At 40.9% G+C, this 23,353-nt stretch overlaps 1 protein-coding gene across 20 annotated transcripts in view; it reads left to right on the top strand.

The window, feature by feature from the left end:
• The window catches only part of DMD (dystrophin), a 3,066,377-nt gene that overhangs the window by 2,487,861 nt on the left and 555,163 nt on the right, over window positions 1-23,353 (top strand). For all 20 annotated transcript variants that reach the window (XM_068268325.1, XM_068268327.1, XM_068268324.1 and 17 more), the window contains one exon: window positions 7,377-7,455. In XM_068268325.1, coding sequence (XP_068124426.1) covers window positions 7,377-7,455 — 79 coding nt within the window. The remainder of the gene's footprint in view (window positions 1-7,376; window positions 7,456-23,353) is intronic.

Here is a 23,353-nt window from a genome sequence, read left to right as displayed (position 1 = left end):
GACATTTTTGTAAGATCTGACAAGATTAGCTGCATGCTTGTTTCTGGTGTGATTCACACTACTGCAGCCAAATAGATCAGCAGGGCTGCCAGGCAACTGGTATAGCTTAAAAGGAAATCAATATAGCAGCCTCCATATACCTCTCACTACAGTTCTCCTTTAAGCAACCTAATGTTTCTATTGCATTGAGTATAAATGGTAAATTTTAGGCCAGCTTCACTTACTACTGTAGTGGTACAGTGGTTAGGGTGACTTGCCCACCACACAGTGAGATCTGTGTTCGATTCCCAGCCATGGTATGATGTATACTGGTTTTTAAAATAGTATAATTCCCTGGCAGAAGAGACCCTCCTCTCTCCGGTAGGAGGGAGGAGGGAGCCCACAAGAGGGTAATTAAAATCTCCCTAGCAGAGTGTGTAGCAGCTGTCCCATAACTAATTAGTGTAGGCAGACAACTGAGTCAAATGGTATAAGGACCTTGCTTGGAGGAGGGCGGGTCCTCCAGCAGTGATGTGTATTTCACTCAATCAGGTGTGCCTCCAGGTATTAGAGCTCTTGAAACATGTTTTCTATCATTTTTCCAGCCGGTAGAATTTTTTAAAATTTTCAAAGTTCGCCTCCCCATTGAAGTCTATTGCGGTTCGCGAACTTTTTCGCGAACCGAACCTTTCGCGGAGGTTCGCGAACAGGGTTCGCGAACCAAAAATCGGAGGTTCGCGACATCTCTAATAAGGAATCATACAAGTTTTGCAGCCAAATATTTATAGACAGTCCCTATTCAGTGATCAGTAGGGTTTAATTCATTAAAAATAAGTTGTGTAGACAAAGATTTGTAGACAGTCCCTATTCAGTGTGCTGCACCCAGCCCCAAACCTCTCTACCCCTCCCTAAGTGCTTTGTACTGAAGTGATGCTGGAGAAGTCTGCTGAGCCAGTTCTGCTCCATCAGAGATAGACAGAGTGGGTGTAATAAGCAGAGGCTGGGAGCACACTCGTCTGTCAGTTTTCTGTATGTGTTTTCTGCACAACATGTGTGTCTGTATGTGGGAAAACATGCATGTTTTATCACAGAAGCTAATGTAATTGATGTAAAAATACATGCAGTGATTGACTGCTGTTTTTATCTGCATTGGGAAAACACATTCAAGTGTGCACTAGCCAGTTGAATAACATTGGTTCTCAGTTTACCTGTGCAGAGAGCAAGAAGGGGGGGGGGGGGCATCCAAAGCTCCACAGGGCATACCCAGTGATTTCTAGCTATGCACCTGTCATTGAGCATTGAAAGTTAGATACCAAAATAATTAACCTCTAGTTCATCCTCACAGATTTTTTACTGTTAACAAAGTTGAGCAGGAGTCTGTGCCAGTACTTACGTAATTTTAAATTTGACCCAGTTGCTATTGCTAGACAATTGTTTCTTAACAGGACAACTGTCTGGAAAATAAGTACTTAGCTGCCCGTGTGAATGGGGCCTTTACAAGGCAATGCCAATTTTTTTTATTTGCAAATGACAACTTTATGTGTGGCAATAGCAAATACTGTCAATTGCAGATAGGAACTCTGTGGACGCTGGACCTCATGTTTTCACCAAGTGATAGTGTTTAAGCTTACCCCAGCTCAAAACCTAACCTTAAAGAGAATCTGTATTGTTAAAATCACACAAAAGTAAACACCAGTGTGTTAGGGGACATCTCCTATTCCCCTCTGTCACAATTTCGCCGCTCCCCGCCGCATTAAAAGTAGTCAAAAACAGTTTTAAAAAGTTTGTTTGTAAACAAACAAAATGGCCACCAAAACATGAAGTAGGTTGATGTACAGTATGTCCACACATAGAAAATACATCCATACACAAGCAGGCTGTATACACCCTTCCTTTTAAATCTCAAGAGATCATTTGTGTGTTTCTTCCCCCCTGCAGCTCACTGAATAGTTACAAGCTGATTCTTTCTTCTTGCAGACAGCTCTGCCCGGTTGTCTGTAATTCTGCAGAATGTGACTCATCAGTATGTGAACAGAGGATTTATCCAGCTTGTAAAAGATAAGAGAGCAGAGAAAAGCTGGCTATTGGCTAATGTAAATAACACACACAGGGGAGTGTGCATAGAGGGGGCATGCACAGCAGATCACACTGAAGAGTTGGCAGCCTTCCAGACACAGGACGACAAGTCAGACAGGGGAAAGATAAGCTGATTTATTACAGAGATGGTGATAGTAGAAAGTGCTGCAGTAAGCCAGAGCACATTATAATAGGTTTAGGCACCTGTAGGATGGTAGAAAACACAATGACATTTTTGTTACAGAGTCCCTTTAAGCCCAGGCCCAGATTTACATCACTGGAGCCTATAGGCATAGATGTTCTGGCATCTGACCCTAGACTTTGCCCTTCACCATGAACCTACAAGCCCCCGCCAAAGTGCACCGCAAGTGTGCTGGCTGGCCCAGCTGTCACTTCTCCCTACTTACCTTGCCCGTCATAGGTAGCTACAGGTGCCGCTTAGTATGAGGTACCTAGAGGAACCTCAGTATTGAGTAGTTCATGTGCCCCTAACTGAAGTGAAATCTAATTAGTGGAATGAAGAGAGCCAGGTTAGTAACCTCTCATTTACTTTCTGCTTGGGAGTTGGGACTCTACATAGGGAAGGGAGAAGAGAGGCACTTGGGGCGGGGAGTCAGCCGCCTTTTCATCATCAGGCGGCTGTGGGCATGTGTCTACAGTGCCTTATGGTAAATTCGGCACTACTTACCTAACCCTTGAATATTTTTAGACTTGCTGTGCTCATGTATGGCAATTCTGATTCTTGTGTGCTAAGATCTAACCTACTGACTTGGCCTATAACTGTAAAGAAGGCTATATATGTGCTCACAGCTAGAAGGTAGAGTGTGTTTTTTATATAGAGCTGTCTTTATTTATTATTAGAACTTATATGTGAAGCAGATCACATTTTCAAAGCAACTCATGTATAAATCTCAAAAAATAGGGGTTGGCCTAGATTTACTCACAGCCGTATGTAGCTTGGATAGAAAAGCAATGAATGAGTAATTGGTAGAGAAGTGTGCTAATATCCCAGAAAAAAAAAAATCCTTAGAGAGGGTAAGCTAATAGTTTCAGTGCCTATATCTGTCAGAGATAATCACATTGCTAAGATTGTGATAAATATGCTATGCGGTTACTAACGCTTTGGCAAGTATTCAAGCCCAGTATCTTCATGAAGTCATATTAATAAACTTCTGTATTAGTATTGATGGAGCGCAATGGGAATATGAATGAAGTCAGATTTCATAAATGTCAATAATGGAGACAGAACCGGATTGGCAAAACATTTTGAAATCTTGAACTCACCCGCTTGGCAAGATGTAATACGACAGGGAGTTCGATGTCCTGACATTCTTGTGCTGTTGTACAGTGAATGTTCAATGTGTTACTTAGCATAAAGGTGAGGATTCGGGAAGAAGAATGTCCCTAGAGCTTTTGAATCATAACAGGGTGATAAGTTAGTTCATCTGAAAGATATTTATTTGCTTTCTCTGGCACAAATTTGGATAACCTACCGCAGACTGCATTGATTTAGTAGAACTCAGTAATGAAACGCTAATCTTGTCTAGAAAGAGGAATCACATTGAAAAATACTCTTCACAAGCTCTGTTTTTCAGTGTAAGGAGCTGATTTAAGATAATTGTACACGTAATGCAGTGTTGGTGATAAAAAAAAAAATGCTAAACTATTTTTTTTGCAAGATTTATGTGCAAGTACATTTTCTTGTATCCTAAAAGCTTATATGGAAGCATACGGTACTTATTTCTTTATTGGCACTGGTTGAAAATATTCTATTGATCTGAGATTCTGCTTTCCTGTCAATCAATCTGACAGCAGTACCTGAACATCATTACCCAACTGAATCACATAGATAGTTTAAAGTGTACCTGAGGCAACATGTGACCTGATGAGATAAATATGTGTATGTGCAGTGCAAAAACATAATAATAACCAGGCTGTTGTACTTGTTTTATTTTGCTGCCTGAAAGAGTTAATTTCTAGGCATGGAAGTGACAGCTACTGTCTTGTCGGTACCTTGTCAGGAATATAGTAAGCCATAAAAGTTTTCCTGGCAGAATACAACTTCTGAGAGCAGAGGGAGATAAAATACAAGAACTATTAACCTTTTTTTTATTTCTGGGACATGTATTAGACTGGCATTGAGCAGAGACAACAAAACATTCAATCTAGTTTGTAAACATTTAAATATAAAATAAAATCATGGGACTCAATTTGAGGAGTAGGAGCATAAATACAATTGTTTGTCTCATCAGTTTATTTTCACCTCGGGTTCACTTTAACTTGTCCAAGCTGGATGGGATACATCTGTGGGTAGTGTTACATTCTTTTTTAAAGCAAGAATTAAATTAACCAGTTTACATCCCGCATACAGTATAATCACGTCATTGCAAGTGGCTCCTGAAAGCCACATGACGTGATTATAAGTTGCTGTCATTTAATGAGCACAGTGGGCGTGCTAGCATGCTCCTGTGCTCATTAACCCCCCCTCCCCCTAACTACACTACACTGTCATCCCTTCCCGGGTCTCCGTTCCCCCCACCCCCGCCCGATCCTCTGTAATGCCCCCTCCCCCTCCATGCTGCGATCGGGCAGCATGGAGGATTACAATGTATCAATCTTTACCTGACCTTGTTCCAGCGCTGATCGTGATCCTCTCCCTGTTGTCCCGCTGTCAGCCTCACTATGCTGAGTGAATCGGCTCCTTGCTTGATGACATCATCAAGCCGGGACCCGATCCGTTCAGCACAGTGAGGCTGCCAGCGGTACTGCAGGGAGGAGATCGTGATCGCCGGTGGAACAAGGTCAGGTGAGAGATTCTTACTTCTAATGCTTCCCTGCGCCTAGCTCTGCAGAGGGGGTTGAGGGGACACCTGGCAATATCTTAAAGGGCCAACACCTGGCTATCCATGGGGGGGGGATTACAAATTAAAAGGGGCACAGCTGGCTATAAATGGGGGAGGGGAGGCATAAAGGGCATACACCAGGCTATGAATGGGGGGAGGGGGGTAATAAAAAACACATCTGGCTAACTATGGGGAGGGGGGAGATAAACAGGCACGTCTGGTTTACTGAAGTCGGGGGGGTTACAGAGGCACATCAGGGGCTGGGGAAGGGTAACGGGGCACATCTGGCCAAGTATGGGGGATGGGGGGTATAAAGGAGCACATCTTGCTAACTAGAGAGTGGGGAGGACTAAAAACTGCCACAACAATTAAAGGAAAATCCAAAGCCGCAAAATGGAAAAAAATGCACCTTTATTTACAAATAATATATTGTCGCCATACATTGTACTAGGATCATACTTTAAACCCTGTAATAACCAGGACAAACAGGCAAATCAAATTTGTAGGTTTAATTTACAGTACCACTTATTATTTTCAAATTATAATTGCTGAACACTGAGAAATAATTCCTTTTTTCATTTCCCCCCCTTATTACCATTACAATCTGTACAAAATTAAATAATTCTAAGCAAAATGTACCACCCAAAAAAAGCCTAATTGGTGGCGAAAAAAAACAAGGTATAGATCATTTATGTGTGATAAGTAGTGATAAAGTTATTGGCTAATGAATGGGAGGAGTGTGAAATGTAGAAAATTGTTCTGGTTGGTGAAAACCCCAGGGACGCGAAGTGGTTAAGCAAGGTTGGAGTTGGTTTCAGTATTTCAGAATGCTATCTCTGTAAGTGAGCCTGTCACTCTGCAAGCCGGCCCACCCCTGTGTGCTGTGGTTCCGAGAAAATTTAGATTTGTTGTCATCCAGAGGTCATTAATGATTTTTAAGAAAGAGACAAGCCTAACTACAGAAGCAACAAAAACCTGTATCTGAGTTGTAATTTAATCATTGTGCAGCTTAACCACATAAGTACCAGTGGTCTCTCTGCCCCCTTAAGGACCAGAGACCGCTGGGACAAGAAACAGTGGAATAATGATGAATACCGACGAACCACCACACATACACGCCGCAATTGCTGTCACCGCCGCACGCCGGGGACCTCAGCCACCCACTCTGCCATCTGGCCACAAAAGTGATGGAAAACTTGTTTCAAAGGGTCTAACACCGGGACAGGGGCATGCCAGAGGGAGATCCATGCCAAAAGTCCCACCAAAAATTATGGAGTTGACGCAGAGTCAGGTTTTAATCCCCAAAGGGCAGAAATCACATACAATGCTCTGGGTGTCAGTGGGCTGTGGAGTTTCTCACACAGACAAATGCAATAGTACTATCAGAATACAGTGAAATAATAATGTAGTGGAGTGGTTCTGTGCCTGCAACTTAATGAGGTAGTAGCAGTAGTGTGCACACAGCTCTGGGTGTCAGTGGGCTGTGGAGTGTCACACACACAAAAAAACACAGGAGACTGATGTGCTAGCCCTCAAAAGGGCTGTTTGCTTTCACAGCTAGTGAGGAACAAGGACACAGGCCTAGCTAATGCTTTCCCTACCTATCTGCAGCAAGTCTGACCCTGCTCTCGCTAACAGTCAGCAGCCAGCAGAGAATTAATCCAATATGGCCACTACAACTGCTTTTTGATGGGGGGGGGGGGGGGGGTTCCAGGATTGACTGCTAGCTGGCTGCAATGTGTCTGCTGACTGTGAGGTAAGGGGTCAAAGTTCAGCTGAATGATGATGTATAGGGGGCAAAATGAACACGCCACATGTTCGCTGTTTACCGCGAATGCGAACAGCCAATGTTCGCAGAATACTGCTCGATGGTGAACTGTTCGGGGCATCTCTACTAATGAATGGTGCATGGTAACTGCTAAAAAAAAACAATTAGAAAACAGCTTTTAACAACATAGTACTCAATGTTAAATGATGATTTCTGGTTGTTATTTTTGACAGGTTATTAAATATGCCTGCTGAAATTATTCAAATGCAATGTCTTACGCCCTCTACATCGCCTTTTACGCCTCATACTTTTCATGCCCTAGTGATTTACAGATAAAAGGAAATGATAATAATATAGGCTTGTATAATAGGACCACATGTTCAGAAAGGAGCTGACTATGCAAGATGTTACCTTTACCACTTAATAGTGTAGCCTTAGGTCATAAAGGAGTAACATATGGTTTTCCATTTAATGGCTTATAGAAAAATAGCAATTTGTTTTCTAGTGCTTTAAATCATCCTTGCATGTAAACAAGGAAATGTCTGACAAGCAGTTAGGAAGGGGGGAAAAAGCATGTTAAGAGCTTTAGATGCCTAACACAGCATTTTTACTGCCTAAGAGCCTTAGGTTTGCAGAGCAATAATATCTGGCTTCCCTAATTGAAGTTCATCATTACATGCTGAAATAATATTTTCTTCTTCTCTTCGTAGGTGTCCATTGATGAGCGCATCAGACAATTGCATGAAGCCCACAGGGATTTTGGACCAACATCTCAGCATTTCCTTTCTAGTAAGCACTTAAACTTCAGTTAATTAACCTCGGTGCTTTATGGTTAACTCAGACATCTCAGTTCATGTGGTGAGATATCTCTCACATCATGTTGTGCCCTTCCCCGTGATGATGTGAAGTCTGCACCTTTCATAGGAAAATGCTGATCGTTGCAGGCTGGAGGAGCGCTTTTAAATGCTTGCCTCAAGACATTCGCGAGGTACTAATGTGAGATGTATCAATATGTGCTTAACATGGCTAAATGGTGACAATTTAGAGTGCCCTGAGGACTAAGTTTGATGATGACTGCTTGCTCTCGTATCACACAATTTTCTGTTGCTGCTAGTTGTCCAAAGACTTCATTATTTTGTCCTGTGAGTACATCTGCCAGACAAGGTTTAGTCAAAATGAGCATGAAGATTAAACAAAACAGGCTATCTTTCTAAACCTCATTCCACTGGTTAATTGTGGCTTTGAAAGGTGTAGTGATGGCTCCCATGCATAAAATTATTAAAATATCACCAAAAAGACTTGCACAACGAGCAGAGTGAGACAACAGTAAAGACTGGTACTAGCCAAAAAGCTAATAAGTATTCTTCATACATTATACAGCTATTTGTTTACATATATACTGAGTGTAATTTGCCTTCTTAAAGGACTTACGAGCCCAAATACCAAAAAAAAGATAAGTACCTTAATCGCTTTTAAATGCACGGAGGACGCCATCCGCGCCCTCCGTGCACTTCCGCCGGGTCCCCGCAGTTTGATCGCCCCCCGTGCCGCTCCCGACCCCCCAGACGGGGTCGGGCTCCCCTTCCTCTCCTAAGATGGCCGCCAGAGCTGGCCGCGGCTGCGCAGTCCGCACGCACGTTAGTGCGGCTGCGCAGCTCTAGGGCCTCCCCCCCTCGATCCACGATTAAGGTACTTATCTTTTTTTTGGTATTTGGGTTCGTAAGTCCTTTAAAAACATAACTTGTTTGCAAGTATTCAGCTTTAAATAAGCAACTGTGGTTTCCCATGATTCATCACTCCTAAATATGAAAAGAGTCATACATTACACGATTTTCCCAGCAGACCCAAAGAAATCTGCCAGCGATTTATGCCACAAAGTGGCCATCTGATTGTTACTTCAATCGACTGGGCCAAAATCGATCGACAGGGTGGAAAGATGTCACTCAAAAGGGGGGGGGGGGGGCAGTCTGGTGTGCAGCAGTAGTGATGTTGATTACCATATGACTAGTGGACAAGGTGGAACTCCTGCCAATCTCCTCCCATCTAAATTGTAGTCCCCCAGTCTGGGCAGAGTGTTGCAGCAGAGCATGCGCTCACCTATCCACAGTTACTCCTCCTCTGTCCTGTGTATTCTCTCCAGCGTGTAAAGTGGCATGTACATGCCATTGCCTCACAGGATACAGTCGCCCAGTGCGGTGCAAAAAAGACACAGGAAGAGGTACATTAGCAGACAGGTGATTTCTAATAGATTTCAGCATAGGAGGGAAGTAGGGAACATCGCAGCAAGCTTGCCTCTTCCTGTCTGAAAATGTTACTATAACCAAAAGTGAAGTTTTTCAAGGAGTGATTACAGGACTGTGGGGGACAAGGAGAGGAACAGACAACACACAGAAATATGTGGATCCAGCATGAACATAATTCTTTTCTTAACCTTGGTAGTCTTACTCGAGTCAGTTGTACTTTAAGACAATCCTCACCCTTTCCCTCTTCTGGCTGGAGTTGAACTTTTAATATTTATTGCCTGCATCATCTGGATTTAAGTAATACCTTTTATCTTAGATTTGTCATTTTGCTTACTTCCTTGGTAGCTGGAAGTCCATTTAATTCAAATTTTCCCTTTAATTAAATCCATATTGCTCATCTTAATACCAGGATGCAGAAGTGTCAGTTTAATCCTGGCATTCTTACTAAGTCTGCTTTTAATTTAGGTGACCAGCCATGATAATTGTTTTAACCTTCAGTTTTTATGCCCTCAATTCACCTCATTAAATTTCAGATGAACCCTCTCTTCTCAAGCTGTCAATAATTTATTTCGTTTTTCTACCTGAACAGTGTTCTGTGTTTTGTACTGCTGATCTGCAAAAGTCTTTTCCCTGCTTAGTATATGTATAAAATGGGGTCATCGACAAAGCTAAAATAGTGTATTGCAGCACATTTGTTTATGAGTACTGCTGATTGTTTTTCCTCTAAGTGCATTCAGTTGAGATGAATACCATTTTTCTTTTTGATAACCCTAGCAGATGTTTACTAATTACCTGCTAACTAGCATGTCATTCCCGCAGCCCTTGCTGTCATATTAAATACCTTCTGACATCACATGAATTCTGAGACTGCTTAAGTACCAAATGCCAATACAGTGTCTATTTATTAGAGTGCATAAGACTCTTGTACTTGTGTCCTTTTATTATTTGTCGCTTTCAGATTATTTGCCTCACACTAGGTTGCTTTTAAATCATTAAAAAACAGTCCACGTTAAAAATGGTGCAGCTATTTAGGGGCAATAGCGGGTGGCAAAGTTACTATGGCAGAACTCTGCAGCGGGTTAATTAGCAGCTATGCAGAGGACTAATTATTTGCTATAGCAGGTGCCAGAGTTAAGTTATAGTTCTGTTATAGCGGAATTGTGAAGAGGGATAATCAGCGCCAATGTCTGAAAGTTAGTGGGATAATTAGCGCCAATGTCTGAAAGTTACTGTAAGGAGTGGGGGGTAGTTTTATGCATAAGTAGGAGATGGTTAAGCACCACTAGGGGGGGTCTTAGGGTTAGGCACCATCTGGGGGGTTTTAGGATTAGGCCCGCCAGGGGGTACTTAGGGTTAGGTACCACCAGGGGGATCTTAGGGTTAGGCACCACTGGGGGGGGGGGGTCTTACGTTTAAACATCCCCAGGGGGATATTAGGGTTAGTCACCACCAAGGAGTCTTAGGTTTAGGCATCAGTAGAGGGAGGGTTCTGTGTGAGAGTAAGGTTTGGTCAGGTCATAATTAAATACTGGTAAATATTACTGATATATATTGAATATTTTAACTGATATTCTAATAGTGGATATATATATATATATATATATATATATATATATATATATATATATATATATATATACATATATACACAGTGGCTTGCAAAAGTATTCGGCCCCCTTGAAGTTTTCCACATGTTGTCAAATTACTGCCACAAACATGAATCAATTTTATTGGAATTCCACATGAAAGACCAATACAAAGTGGTGTACACATGAGAAGTGGAACGAAAATCATACATGATTCCGAACTTTTTTTACAAATAAATAACTGCAAGGTGGGGTGTGCGTAAGTATTCAGCTCCCTGAGTCAATACTTTGTAGAACCACCTTTTGCTGCAATTACAGCTGTCAGTCTTTTAGGGTATGTCTCTACCAGCTTTGCACATCTAGAGACTGAAATCCTTGCCCATTCTTCTTTGCAAAACAGCTCCAGCTCAGTCAGATTAGATGGACAGCGTTTGTGAACAGCAGTTTTCAGATCTTGCCACAGATTCTCGATTATATTTAGATCTGGACTTTGATTGGGTCATTCTAACACATGGATATGTTTTGTTTTAAACCATTCCGTTGTTGCCCTGGCTTTATGTTTAGGGTCGTTGTCCTGCTGGAAGGTGAACCTCCACCCCAGTCTCAAGTCTTTTGCAGACTCCAAAAGGTTTTCTTCCAAGATTGCCCTGTATTTGGCTTCATCCATTTTCCCATCAACTCTGACCAGCTTCCCTGTCCCTGCTGAAGAGAAGCACCCCTAGAGCATGATGCTGCCACCACCATATTTGACAGTGGGGATGGTGTGTTCAGAGTGATGTGCAGTGTTAGTTTTCCATAACCATAGAAGCAACAAATTTCCGGCACCATCACTAGGCTAGTCTTCAATATGTTTTAATGATGTTTACAAAATCTTCCATCCATTGTCCACAAATTACAAGATGCAATACACATACCCGTTTTCAGCTTCCACCGTGGGGCAACGTGGGAGCAGCGGTCCGCCTAACGACCGTTTCGCTTGATGTAAGCTTCTTCTGAGGCTCCGTGTTAGTTTTCCGCCTCACATAGCATTTTGCATTTTGGCCAAAAAGTTCCATTTTGGTCTTATCTGACCAAAGAGCCGTCTTCCACATGTTTGCTGTGTCCCCCACATGGCTTGTGGCAAACTGCAAATGGGACTTCTTATGCTTTTCTGTTAACAATGGCTTTCTTCTTGCCATTCTTCCATAAAGGCCAACTTTGTGCAGTGCACGACTAATAGTTGTCCTATGGACAGATTCCCCCACCTGAGCTGTAGATCTCTGCAGCAGGTCCAGAGTCACCATGGGCCTCTTGATTGCATTCCTGATCAGCGCTCTCCTTGTTTGGCCTGTGAGTTTAGTTGGACAGCCTTGTCTTGGTAGGTTTACAGGTGTGCCATACTCCTTCCATTTCTGAATGATTCCTTGAACAGTGCTCCGTGGGATGTTCAAGGCTTTGGAAATATTTTTGTAGCCTAAGCCTGCTTTAAATTTCTCAATAACCTTATCCCTGACCTGTCTGGTGTGTTCTTTGGACTTCATGGTGTTGTTGCTCCCAATATTCTCTTAGACAACCTCTGAGGCCGTCATAGAGCAGCTGTATTTGTACTGATATTAGATTACACACAGGTGCACTCTATTTAGTCATTAGCACTCATCAGGCAATGTCTATGGGCAACTGACTACACTCAAACAAAAGGGGGCTGAATAATTATGCACACCCCACTTTGCAGTTATTTATTTGTAAAAAATGTTTGGAATCATATATGATTTTCGTTCCACTTCTCACGTGTACAGCACTTTGTATTGGTCTTTCATGTGAAATTCCAATACAATTGATTCAAGTTTGTGGCAGTAATGTGACAAAATGTGGAAAACATCAAGGGGGCCGAATACTTTTGCAAGCCACTGTATATATTCTACTAGCAGCTATAGCCTGCCCTTAAATTTGCGTTATCTGCAAATCCTGTGCCCTATTCACCCTGTGGCTTTTTTATATGAATGTATTGATTTTCCTCTGGCTTGTGGTTCCTGTGTAACTGTTGCATTAGCATTAGAAGTAGTTAATGCACTATATTTCCTTTGAACCTTTTGGTGTACTCAAAGTCTATCTCCCCTTTTCCTATGAAAAAATCTTTATCTTTGTATATTTCAAGCATTTTAGCAAGCTATATTGTACAGACATACTTGTATTTATGTTGGTGTGTTTTTTTCCTCTCCTGGCCATTGTTCAGAAGCTCTGCATGTTTTATTGTGAAATCAGCATTGCATAGCTCTCAGCCGTTACTGAGATAGGAGTGATTATGCCGATTTAGTCATATACATAGCTAGTATCCCTGTATATGTAAAGAAGGGCAGTACAGTGGCATAGTTCTCCCTGTGTTTGTGTGAGTTTGCTCCAGCCACTCTGGTTTCCTCCCACCTCCCAAAAATATACAGATTAGTTAATTGACTTCCCCCAAATATTCGCCCCAAATTATGATACATACACTATACGATACATTCATAGACATATGACTATTGCAGGAATTAGATCAAGAGCCCCTCTGCGGGACAGTTAAGTGAAAAGACAATATACTCTCTACAGCGTTGCGGAAGATGTCAGCCCTATATAAAAACTAAATAATAATAACAATAACGTTTACCCCTTCCATGTGCAATAAATGTGCCATGCACTGATGAGGACCAGACAGTCTGAAACAGGCTGTATGCATGTTGGATTGATGTGGCTCTGTAAAATATATTAGCTACAGGGTAAGTCTACATCAGTGGTTCTGGATGTGTGTCTGGCTTTAGGGGCATAAAGAGATGATTTGCATATTTGAGAGTGATGCATTATGGGAAACCACAGTTGCTCACTTGCAGCTAAATTATTGCCAATACCTTCTGTTTTAAGAAGGGAAAACTATATTTATCCTTGTTTTTGTAGGAAAAGGGCTTTTCAGTTTCTCTTAGCCCCTCATACTCTTCTAGTGGTTCTGTGTGACCATGAGCTGTCTGGATATTTTGCAGTACTGGTGGTCCAAGCCCTATCCCATAGAGCCATATCAATGCATGTCATGCACTGATGAAGACCAGAAAGACCAAAGCATGCTGTATACATGTTGGATTGATGTGACTGATGTGACTGTAAGATTTATAACCTATAGGATCACTCTACAGCAGTGGTTCTGGGCAAGTGCCTGGCATTAAAGGACCACTATTGCGAAAATCTAAAAATTTAAAGAAAACTAGAGATGAATGCTTTGGCACAAAATAAACATATCCCCAATGTGTTTTTTTTACTAAAACTCCATGCAAAACACAGTTCATCAGAAAAGCATCTTATTTAGTGTGCTGTGTGCAAAATGAAATCACCATTTCGAAAAACCTCTTGTGACTAACAAATATCGATTTTTAAAAAATGTTTTTCAATATACTCTTACATTAGCAGCTTCTCCCATCTCATCACAACTCTCTGTGACGCTGTAAGTATACAAAAAGGGGAAAGCAGAGCCAGAAGGGGGCAGGCATGGGCTTGAAAAGACATCAGAGAAGACAGACTCAGCTATAATGATTCCTGAGCAAAGCTAGACTGAATGTTCAGTATGGGATTTTATCAGGGCTGTTAACAAGAAGGCTGAGCAGTGAAGGATTAAACAGAGAGTCTGGTAAATGTTTTTTCTAATGTTGCCACAGATATATATGGTAAAATACATGAGGGCGCTTCGTCTCTGGTTCACTTTAAAGTACAGTGATGTAAAAAACTATTTGCCCCCTTTCTGATTTCTTATTCTTTTGCATGTTTGTCACACTTAAATGTTTCTGCTCATCAAAAACCGTTAACTATTAGTCAAAGATAACATAATTGAACACAAAATGCAGTTTTAAATGATGGTTTTTATTATTTAGTGAGAAAAAAAACTCCAAATCTACAAATTTCCCTGTGTGAATAAGTGATTGCCCCCCTTGTTAAAAAATAACTTAACTGTGGTTTATCACACCTGAGTTCAATTTCTGTAGTCACCCCAGGCCTGATTACTGCCACACCTGTTTCAATCAAGAAATCACTTAAATAGGAGCTATCTGACACAGAAAAGTAGACCAAAAGCACCTCAAAAGCTAGACATCATGCCAGGATCCAAAGAAATTCAGGAACAAATGAGAACAAAAGTAATTGAGATCTATCAGTCTGGTAAAGGTTATAAAGCCATTTCTAAAGCTTTGGGCCTCCAGCGAACCACAGTGAGAGCCATTATCCACAAATGGCAAAAACATAGAACAGTGATGAACCTTCCCAGGAGTGGCCGGCTGACCAAAATTACCCCATGAGCGCAGAGAAAACTCATCCAAGAGGCCACAAAAGACCCCAGGACAACATCTAAAGAACTGCAGGCCTCACTTGCCTCAATTAAGGTCAGTGTTCACGACTCCACCATAAGAAAGAGACTGGGCAAAAACGGCCTGCATGGAAGATATCCAAGGCGCAAACCACTTTTAAGCAAAAAGAACATTAAGGCTCGTCTCAATTTTGCTAAAAAAACATCTCAATGATTGCTAAGACTTTTGGGAAAATACCTTGTGGACCGACGAGACAAAAGTTGAACTTTTTGGAAGGTGCGTGTCCCGTTACATCTGGCGTAGAAGTAACACAGCATTTCAGCAAAAGAACATCATACCAACAGTAAAATATGGTGGTGGTAGTGTGATGGTCTGGGGTTGTTTTGCTGCTTCAGGACCTGGAAGGCTTGCTGTGATAGATGAAACCATGAATTCTACTGTCTACCAAAAAATCCTGAAGGAGAATGTCCGGCCATCTGTTCGTCAACTCAAGCTGAAGCGATCTTGGGTGCTGCAGCAGGACAATGACCCAAAACACACCAGCAAATCCACCTCTGAATGGCTGAAGAAAAACAAAATGAAGACTTTGGAGTGGCCTAGTCAAAGTCCTGACCTGAATCCTATTGAGATGTTGTGGCATGACCTTAAAAAGGCGGTTCATGCTAGAAAACCCTCAAATAAAGCTGAATTACAACAATTCTGCAAAGATGAGTGGGACAAAGTTCCTCCAGAGCGCTGTAAAAGACTCGTTGCAAGTTATCGCAAATGCTTGATTGCAGTTATTGCTGCTAAGGGTGGCCCAAGCAGTTATTAGGTTCAGGGGGCAATTTCTTTTTCACACAGGGCCATGTAGGTTTTGAGTTTTTTTTCTCACTAAATAATAAAAACCATCATTTAAAACTGCATTTTGTGTTCAATTATGTTATCTTTGACTAATAGTTAACGGTTTTTGATGAGCAGAAACATTTCAGTGCGACAAGCATGCAAAAGAATAAGAAATCAGGAAGGGGGCAATAGTTTTTCACATCACTGTACATGTAAACATATACAAATTAGAAGTACTTTTCTCCCAGAGTAAAATTAGCCATAAAATACTTTTCTCCTATGTTGCTGTGGCTTACAGTAGGTAGTAGAAATCTGACAGAACCAACAGGTTTTGGACTCTCCTAATGGGGGATTCTAAGGGTTTTCTTTATTTTCAAAAGTACTTAGTGAATGGTAGTTGCTCCATCCAACTGCCAAACAAGTGTGCAGAGAGCAGGGAGGCTGTCTAGCATATTTGTTTAAATTCTTTTCAGGGAGTGACTTTATAAAGAATAAAGGCCTTGCTGAGAGGCGTACGTTAAAAAAGGGCATCGGGAAAAAAGGGCGCAGGGTTTTAAACGATAAGCACGAATAACGTTTAAAAAGAAATTGTGCTATATTTTGTTTAAAAGTAATGTTTTATAAAGTTATAAATCATTAAATAATGTGTAAGAAATCAGCAATTGTAAAAATGTTAATCTTCCCTGTTTAAAAAGTGAAATGTATCATGACGTTTTATAAAAGATTAATAAGAATTTTACTAAAACTATACCTTACCCTACTCTCACACAGAACCCTCCCTGTACCTACCCCTAACCCTTAGACCCCCCTGGTGGTGCCTAAACCTAAGACCCCCCTGGTGGTGCCTAAACCTAAGACCCCTTTGGTGGTGCCTAAACCTAAGACCCCCCTGGTGGTGCCTAAACCTAAGACCCCCCTGTGATAAGCATTAATAACGTTTTTAAAAAATATTGTGCTGTTTTTTGTTTATAAATAATGTTTTAAAAAATATTGTGCTGTTTTTCGTTTAAAAATAATGTTTAAAAAATTATAAATCATTAAATAATGTGTACTCATGAGAAGCAGTTATAAAACATTAAAAGTCTCTGGGCGCCGCTTGTAAAAGGTTATTTTTCTCCGGCGCCCTTTTTTTTTGCTGTTGGGCGCCCATTAAACGATATTTATTATGGGAGTGAATGGCGGCGCCCTTTTTGTCCACCTGCCTCATGCGCCCAAATTTCCTACCTCCGCTAAGAATCCCCCATGAGGAGATGGGCCGAATCCGATCAGGCTTGGCTATTTCTGCCGGAGCCAGAGGGGAAAGCCGCTATTGCATCTGTGCAGGAGCACCGACGGTTATTGTTATTGACCTTTCAGGACTGCCAGTGCTGGATTGGACTGGCTGAGGAGTACAGGGGAAGCCTCATTAGGATCCGCAAGCTCCCCCCTTCTGAGGTGAGTATCTTTTAATAAAGTTACATGCATCCTTTAAGAAGAAGGGATCAGATTTCTACAAAGTTGTTTGCTTTTTTTTTAGCTAATCTTTATTTTTTATTGACTCTAAACGTTTAATACTTTCATAACAAACCCCACAATAAATATTAAAACATAGTGTACATGACGGCACTCACAGTAATGTCCAGGGCCCATATGCAATTCACTTTTTCACCTGACTTTTCTCCTAGGAGATAATTTTTTATCTTCGATTTAAAATAACTTTTCATCACTTTTCAACTAAAAAAGTGCTAAAAAGTGGGTGAAAAGGTACAATCAAAGTTATTTTGAGTATTTTCTTGCTTTCTGGTGGCTTAAAAGGCATTTTATTGACAAGTTTAAAAATATCACCTAGGAGAAAACTCAGGTGAAAAAGTGAATTGCATATGGCCCCAGAGGTTAGATGCAATCACTTATCAAAAGAATTATAGAAATGCAAACACCTTTTAGTAGTGACACAAGCTATACTTGAGTCCAACACAAGCCCCTTTTGATGGGAACCTCCTGGCCTCCCTGTCCTAAGATATGAGAATCAGGGACTGCACTCCTTGGTCACAAATAACTTTTACAGATGTGATAGTTGTTCCAGAGTATGAACTTATTAAGGGTGGAAAATCTTTGGGAACACAAACAAAATAAATAACCTAGAGGGATTTTTAAAACTGTTAGGTGGAAACACTTTTGAACCCTTGCTTGAGTCATATCGGTACATAGTGTGTTTGCCAAACGGCTAGTAAACCTAGCTGTTTTATGTCTGTAGTAATGTGTACACATCTGCAGTGTTTGTTTTTGCTTAGTTTTTTTGTTTTTTGTTTTTTGTGTTGAAGATTTTTTTTCTTGGGGGGGGGGGGGGGTGACCTGGATTCAGTAAAAAATTCAAACGTTCATGTGAACCCAACTAAACAGTACCATTGGGTACTATAGTACTTACTTTCCTGGCAATAAAACAATGGCTCATCAATAAGGGAGCTGTAAAGGAAACAAGTACCAAGATGTTTGTGTGAGAGTACCTTGAATCATCTCCTTTATGTGATAAGGATGCAATGTGCAGCCTCAATTTATTTATTGTGAGTAACAGGAGACCAATGCTGAATCTCCGTTTATAACCATCCTATGTATCATTATATATCAGAAGCAGGAAAAAGTGTAATCTACTCTACTGGAAAGACCTGCAGCCAGTGCCACATATTTAGTTCTTTTTTGTACCATTTGCTTGAAAATGTATTTTTTTATAGTGGTGGAAGCTGTGCTACTGATTTGTAGCAAACCATTTTGGAGCTTTGTAAATGCAAACTAATAAGAAATCTTCATAGTTTCAACCGTATCGTCTTGATAACAGTTTTCATACTCCTGGACATTGAAATGGCCATGCTATAAAAGGAAAACATTAAATGGAAAAGATACATTTAGTGGATTTTAGTTTGTTTATTACCCCTCCATCTGTTTTTAATGTACAGCGTTATTCATTTCTCCCTGTTATCTTTCAGCTTTAATGAAATATGTCCTCTATTCCAATTTCCGCACAGAGAAGTGTACACATTTTTAGTGTGTGCTCCCACACTGTATATGAACTGTATCACATTGAAGGATTGTTAAACATTCTATATTTTGTTTAAAGGAGGGTTCACACTTATTTAAAAATGCAAGTGAATTGCAATTCTTTTTTTCAAAATCACGTTCACCACAAATCTGATGAATTTCGATGGCATTGCAATTTTTATGCATTCATATGTGATTTGCATTTTGTGATTTTACTGCATTTTAAATGCAAGTGACAAGTCTGCTTTTTTTGTGTGTGTGATTTTGCGTTTCAATGCAAGACAACGCATAAAATCAGGTTTTTACATTAAAAATTAATGCAGTTTTCTAGTCGATTAACTTCATTGATATTCATGGGAGAATTGCAAAACTAAATTTTGCAAACAAAGGCATGCAAAAATCACAAAAACGGGCATACAATTTCCTACGAAAAAGCAAAAAGTGCTATTAAAAGTGTGAATGGCCTTTTTTCATACTCTATTGATTTTTAAAATTGCTCCTGTTGCCAAACTGAGGCTAGCATCTACCAGCAGTGGTTATAGTATAGCAGAGCGTCGTTCAGCTCCGTAGATTGTTACTGACAATGGGCACTATAGTATAGCCAAATATCGGGGGGCTATTTTCTATTTTTTTGGCAGGGGTTTCGGCTACTGCAGGCAGCAGTTCCGATGGGTGCTCAGCTATAATAAAGCCGAGCACTGGGGAGTTACTTTTGGTATTGAGATTTCAGCTACAGTGGGCACAGGGCATTCGGCTACAGTGTAGGGGAGAGGTTAGTGTTAGGTGGAGGTTGGGGGGTAGTGAGTTACTCCAGTACCCAAGGCTCAGGCACCAAAGTGCACCCCTCCATCCCTCCCACCCTAGCCGTTACACACTGCTTGCTATTAAACTAAGTGGCACCCCAGGGCCACCCCCCCCCCCCCCAACACTTTAATCCATAGTTATCTGACTTGCAGTCACTGCCATGTATTCCCTTTCCTTATTTCTCTCTGCTTCAAACACAATAGAAGAATGATGGCTGAGTGAGTTGTGCGCCCCCTCCTACTCTGCGTCCTGAGGCTGGAGGCTCTCTTGCCTCTGCCTCTGCCAGGCCCTGGTGTTAAGCAAATGTGAGGGGGGGGGGGGGGATAACATGTTATTTAGGTTAGTGAAGTCATTAGTAAGATATCAATAACATTACCTAAATACTTCTATCGGCTTCATGCAACACCCAAATTACTGAACGTGTTTTTTACATAGATGCATACGTTCATCTATAGGGAACACTGTAATTTATAACCTGAAGTTTCAATGACAGCTACTTGATATTAGAAAAATAACTTTAATTTAAAATGAAATAAAAGTAAATAAAAACAAAATTCCTTTATTTTAATGTACTATTATTATGATCCCTTCATTAAAGTCACATAATCATTATGGTGCTCCTCCCATTTTAGTGCTTCTGTTGCGCTTTTTATACTATGCTACCTTTATTATGGTGCTCCTACCATTAGAGTAAATCCAACATGGTTCCTCCTCCTCCATTATAGTTCCTGTTTTATCATTCCCCTTTTATAGTGCCTCCATTATGGTACAGTCTACATTATAGTACCCACTTCCATTATTGCCTCCGATTATAGCATTTCCATTGCAGAGCTCCTCTCCTTTTGGTACCTGTATTTCTGCGTAACTAAGTGTCTAGAAGCACCTTTGACTTGGGTTTGAAAGACCAAAATGTTGGAACAATTTTTCCTAAGGCAATAGTGCCAAATAAAATAACTTCATGAATTCATGCATTCATTTTATGGATCCTACAAACTATTTGGTCCAAAATGTTCAGCTAGACACATCTTTCTATCATAAACCAACAGCCAATAATTCACATTTACACTATATTAGAACCCATCCCCAAAGTGCCTTGAATGAAATGTAAATCTCACTCACTACTCAACATAAGCACAAACTGGATTAGATCAATTAAAAAGCATGTCATTAATGTATCAGTGCCATGAAAATAGTACTCAGACAATGCTTTATCCACAAAAAGCCAGTGTTCTCATCCCCCCAAGTACAAGCTATCATACGATGGCGTGCAAGTGATCTCCATAACTGCCCCCTGTACCTGGAGGTAGTGTTGCTTGTTACAAAAATATTGTAAGAAATATAAAAGTTGCCAGACAAATCATTATGTTTATGTTTAGAAATATCTAATTCATTAAGAAATAGTTGCTTTAGCATATGGTATACTGCTATACTGCCCTGAAAAGGCAAAGGGAAGCAAGTCCAGTTTTGGCTTGTAACTATTTACTCATTAGCCTTGTTTACATGTCTAAGTCCCACGCTGTCCTCTCACGGTCTGCTGTTCAGCTGCAGTAAGCCCCGGTAACAGGAGGTCTGCACATGCGCAGTAGACCCTGATTGGCATAGACTGAGCCTGTTACCGGGGCTCACCGCGGCTAAGCGGCAGACCACAGGAGGTGGCGTGGGACTTAGACATGTTCATTTCGCGGGAGAAAGCCCTGTGTAAGTATCAGAGCTTTAGTATTGTTCGTCTCTGAGTCTCTTTAGGGACCAGAGAAAGCTAGTAGCAAAAATCATCTGCTACCAACAAATCACCTCATGGACTGACCCACTGCTCTCACCATATGCGCCGCTCACCCATAATCCCAGGCCCTTCGATCTGCCGTTGCAACAACGGCAGAGCTCTGTGAGCTGGTCAGGAGCTGATTTCATTGGCTCTTGACCCTGGGATCAATATGAGCCAATGAGATTCTAATAATATAGCCGCCTGGTTCTTTACATATGTCTTAGGATTTCAACAACAATTACACAGCCCTGTATGCAGGAAAAAACAGGTGTGTGTGTGTGCGTGCGTGCGTGCCTGTGCGCGCGTGTGTGTGTGTGTGTGTGTGTGTGTGTGTGCGTGCGTGCCTGTGCGTGTGTGTGTGTGTGTGTGTGCATGCGTGCGTGCCTGTGCGTGTGTGTTTGTGTGTGTGCCTGTGCGTGTGTGTGTGTGTGCGTGTGTGCGTGCATGCCTGTGCGTGTGTGTGTGTGTGCGTACGTGCGTGCGTGCCTGTGCGTGTGCGTGTGTGTGCGTGTGTGTGTGCATGCGTGCGTGCGTGCCTGTGCGTGTGCATTTGTGAGGGTAGAGAGAGAGAGAGAGACAAAGGAGAAGGTAGGCAGTTAGAGCAAGCCAAGTGGGGAGGGCACTACCAGGTCATCAAGGCTTGTAAATTAACACTTCCAGGAGGCTTTGAAATAGAAAATATCTGCTTGAAAACTGATGTCTTATCTACATGTTAGCAGAGTAATCAGAACAACACATTTTCCCCATAGTGCTCCTTTGACATGAATATTACATAAGTATTGTTCATGCAGCAATATGAGACACTTTGCACTCTCTTAAATTCCATCTAAACTGAGAGGGATATGGATGTTTCCTTTTAAACAATACCAGCTGCTTGGCAGTCCTGCTGATATCTTTAGCTGCAGTAGTGGCTTTATCACACCTGAAACAAGCATACAGCAATCTGACATCAGTCAGAGCAGCTGAACTGTGTGCTTGTTGAGGGACTGTGGCTAAAAGTAGACACACAGGATCAGCAGGAGAGGCAGGCAACAGCACTGCGTAATATGTTGGAGCTTTATAAATCCAATAAATAAAATAAATAAATAAACTGGTATTATTTTAAAAGGAAAAATCCATATCCTTCTCAGTTTATCCTTTTCACTTTTACCACAGTATATTCAACTTCACAGTGATATTGCTGCAGAAAAGATACCTGGTAATTTGACCTAACTTCTAGACGTTTATACACACATCAAAGTTTTAGAGGGCCAGTAAATGTGCAAAGTTTAAACTGCATGTTTATATACAGGTCTCAAGTGTTTTCCCACAATGGATGCGGATGTCTTTCCGCAGTTGCACTGATGTCTTTTTGAAAGGGACAGTTAAGGAGCAAAATGTGCCTCCTTTTTTAAACATGATTATAAAGAATCTATATCCGTACGGTGCATTTGCCTATAAAACCTAAACCCATATGCAATTAACTTTTTCTCCTGAGTTTTCTCCTAGGTGATATTTTCAAACTTGTCAATGAAATGCCTTTTAAACCCAGCAGCAAGCAAGAAAATACTCTAAATAATTTTGATAGTACTTTTTCACCTACTTTTTGGTACATTTTCCATTGCAAAATGCTGAAAAGTTATTCTAAATTGAAGATGAAAAATTATCTCTTAGGAAAAAACGCTGGAGAAAAAGTTAATTGCATACGGGCCCTAATGTATAAACATACAGATGTAACTGTTTACCTCCCGTAGCTGCAGAATGCTATAACTGTACCGGCTCCTTCCTACAAACAATAAAAACATGCGCCATGATGAAAATATGGGTATATATCTTTATTTTCCTGTTATGTTATAGCTGGCTTTAGTGTTCCAGAAACAGTAAATCTGAGTAGATGAACAGATATTCCTGTAAGTAAGAGAAATACTCCTGTTACACCTTATTTTATTCTAGTGGTTCTATACTAACCCATATTTCAAAACCTGGTTTTAAATAGAATATTGTATCAACAATGTAACTCTTTCTTCAAAAACAAAGTTCTTGTAACTGCATAATTAACTTGTAACAAGTCAGCAATATTTGCACAGCACCAGTCCCTTCATGTGAACCGAGACAACATAGCCTTATTAAATATTAAAACCAGAGAAGTAGTATCTATAGATAACAGATGCATCATAA

The sequence above is a fragment of the Hyperolius riggenbachi genome, chromosome 2 (assembly GCF_040937935.1).
Source record: "Hyperolius riggenbachi isolate aHypRig1 chromosome 2, aHypRig1.pri, whole genome shotgun sequence".
Taxonomy (NCBI): Eukaryota; Metazoa; Chordata; class Amphibia; order Anura; family Hyperoliidae; genus Hyperolius; species Hyperolius riggenbachi.
This window is presented reverse-complemented; position numbering and strand designations above follow the sequence as displayed.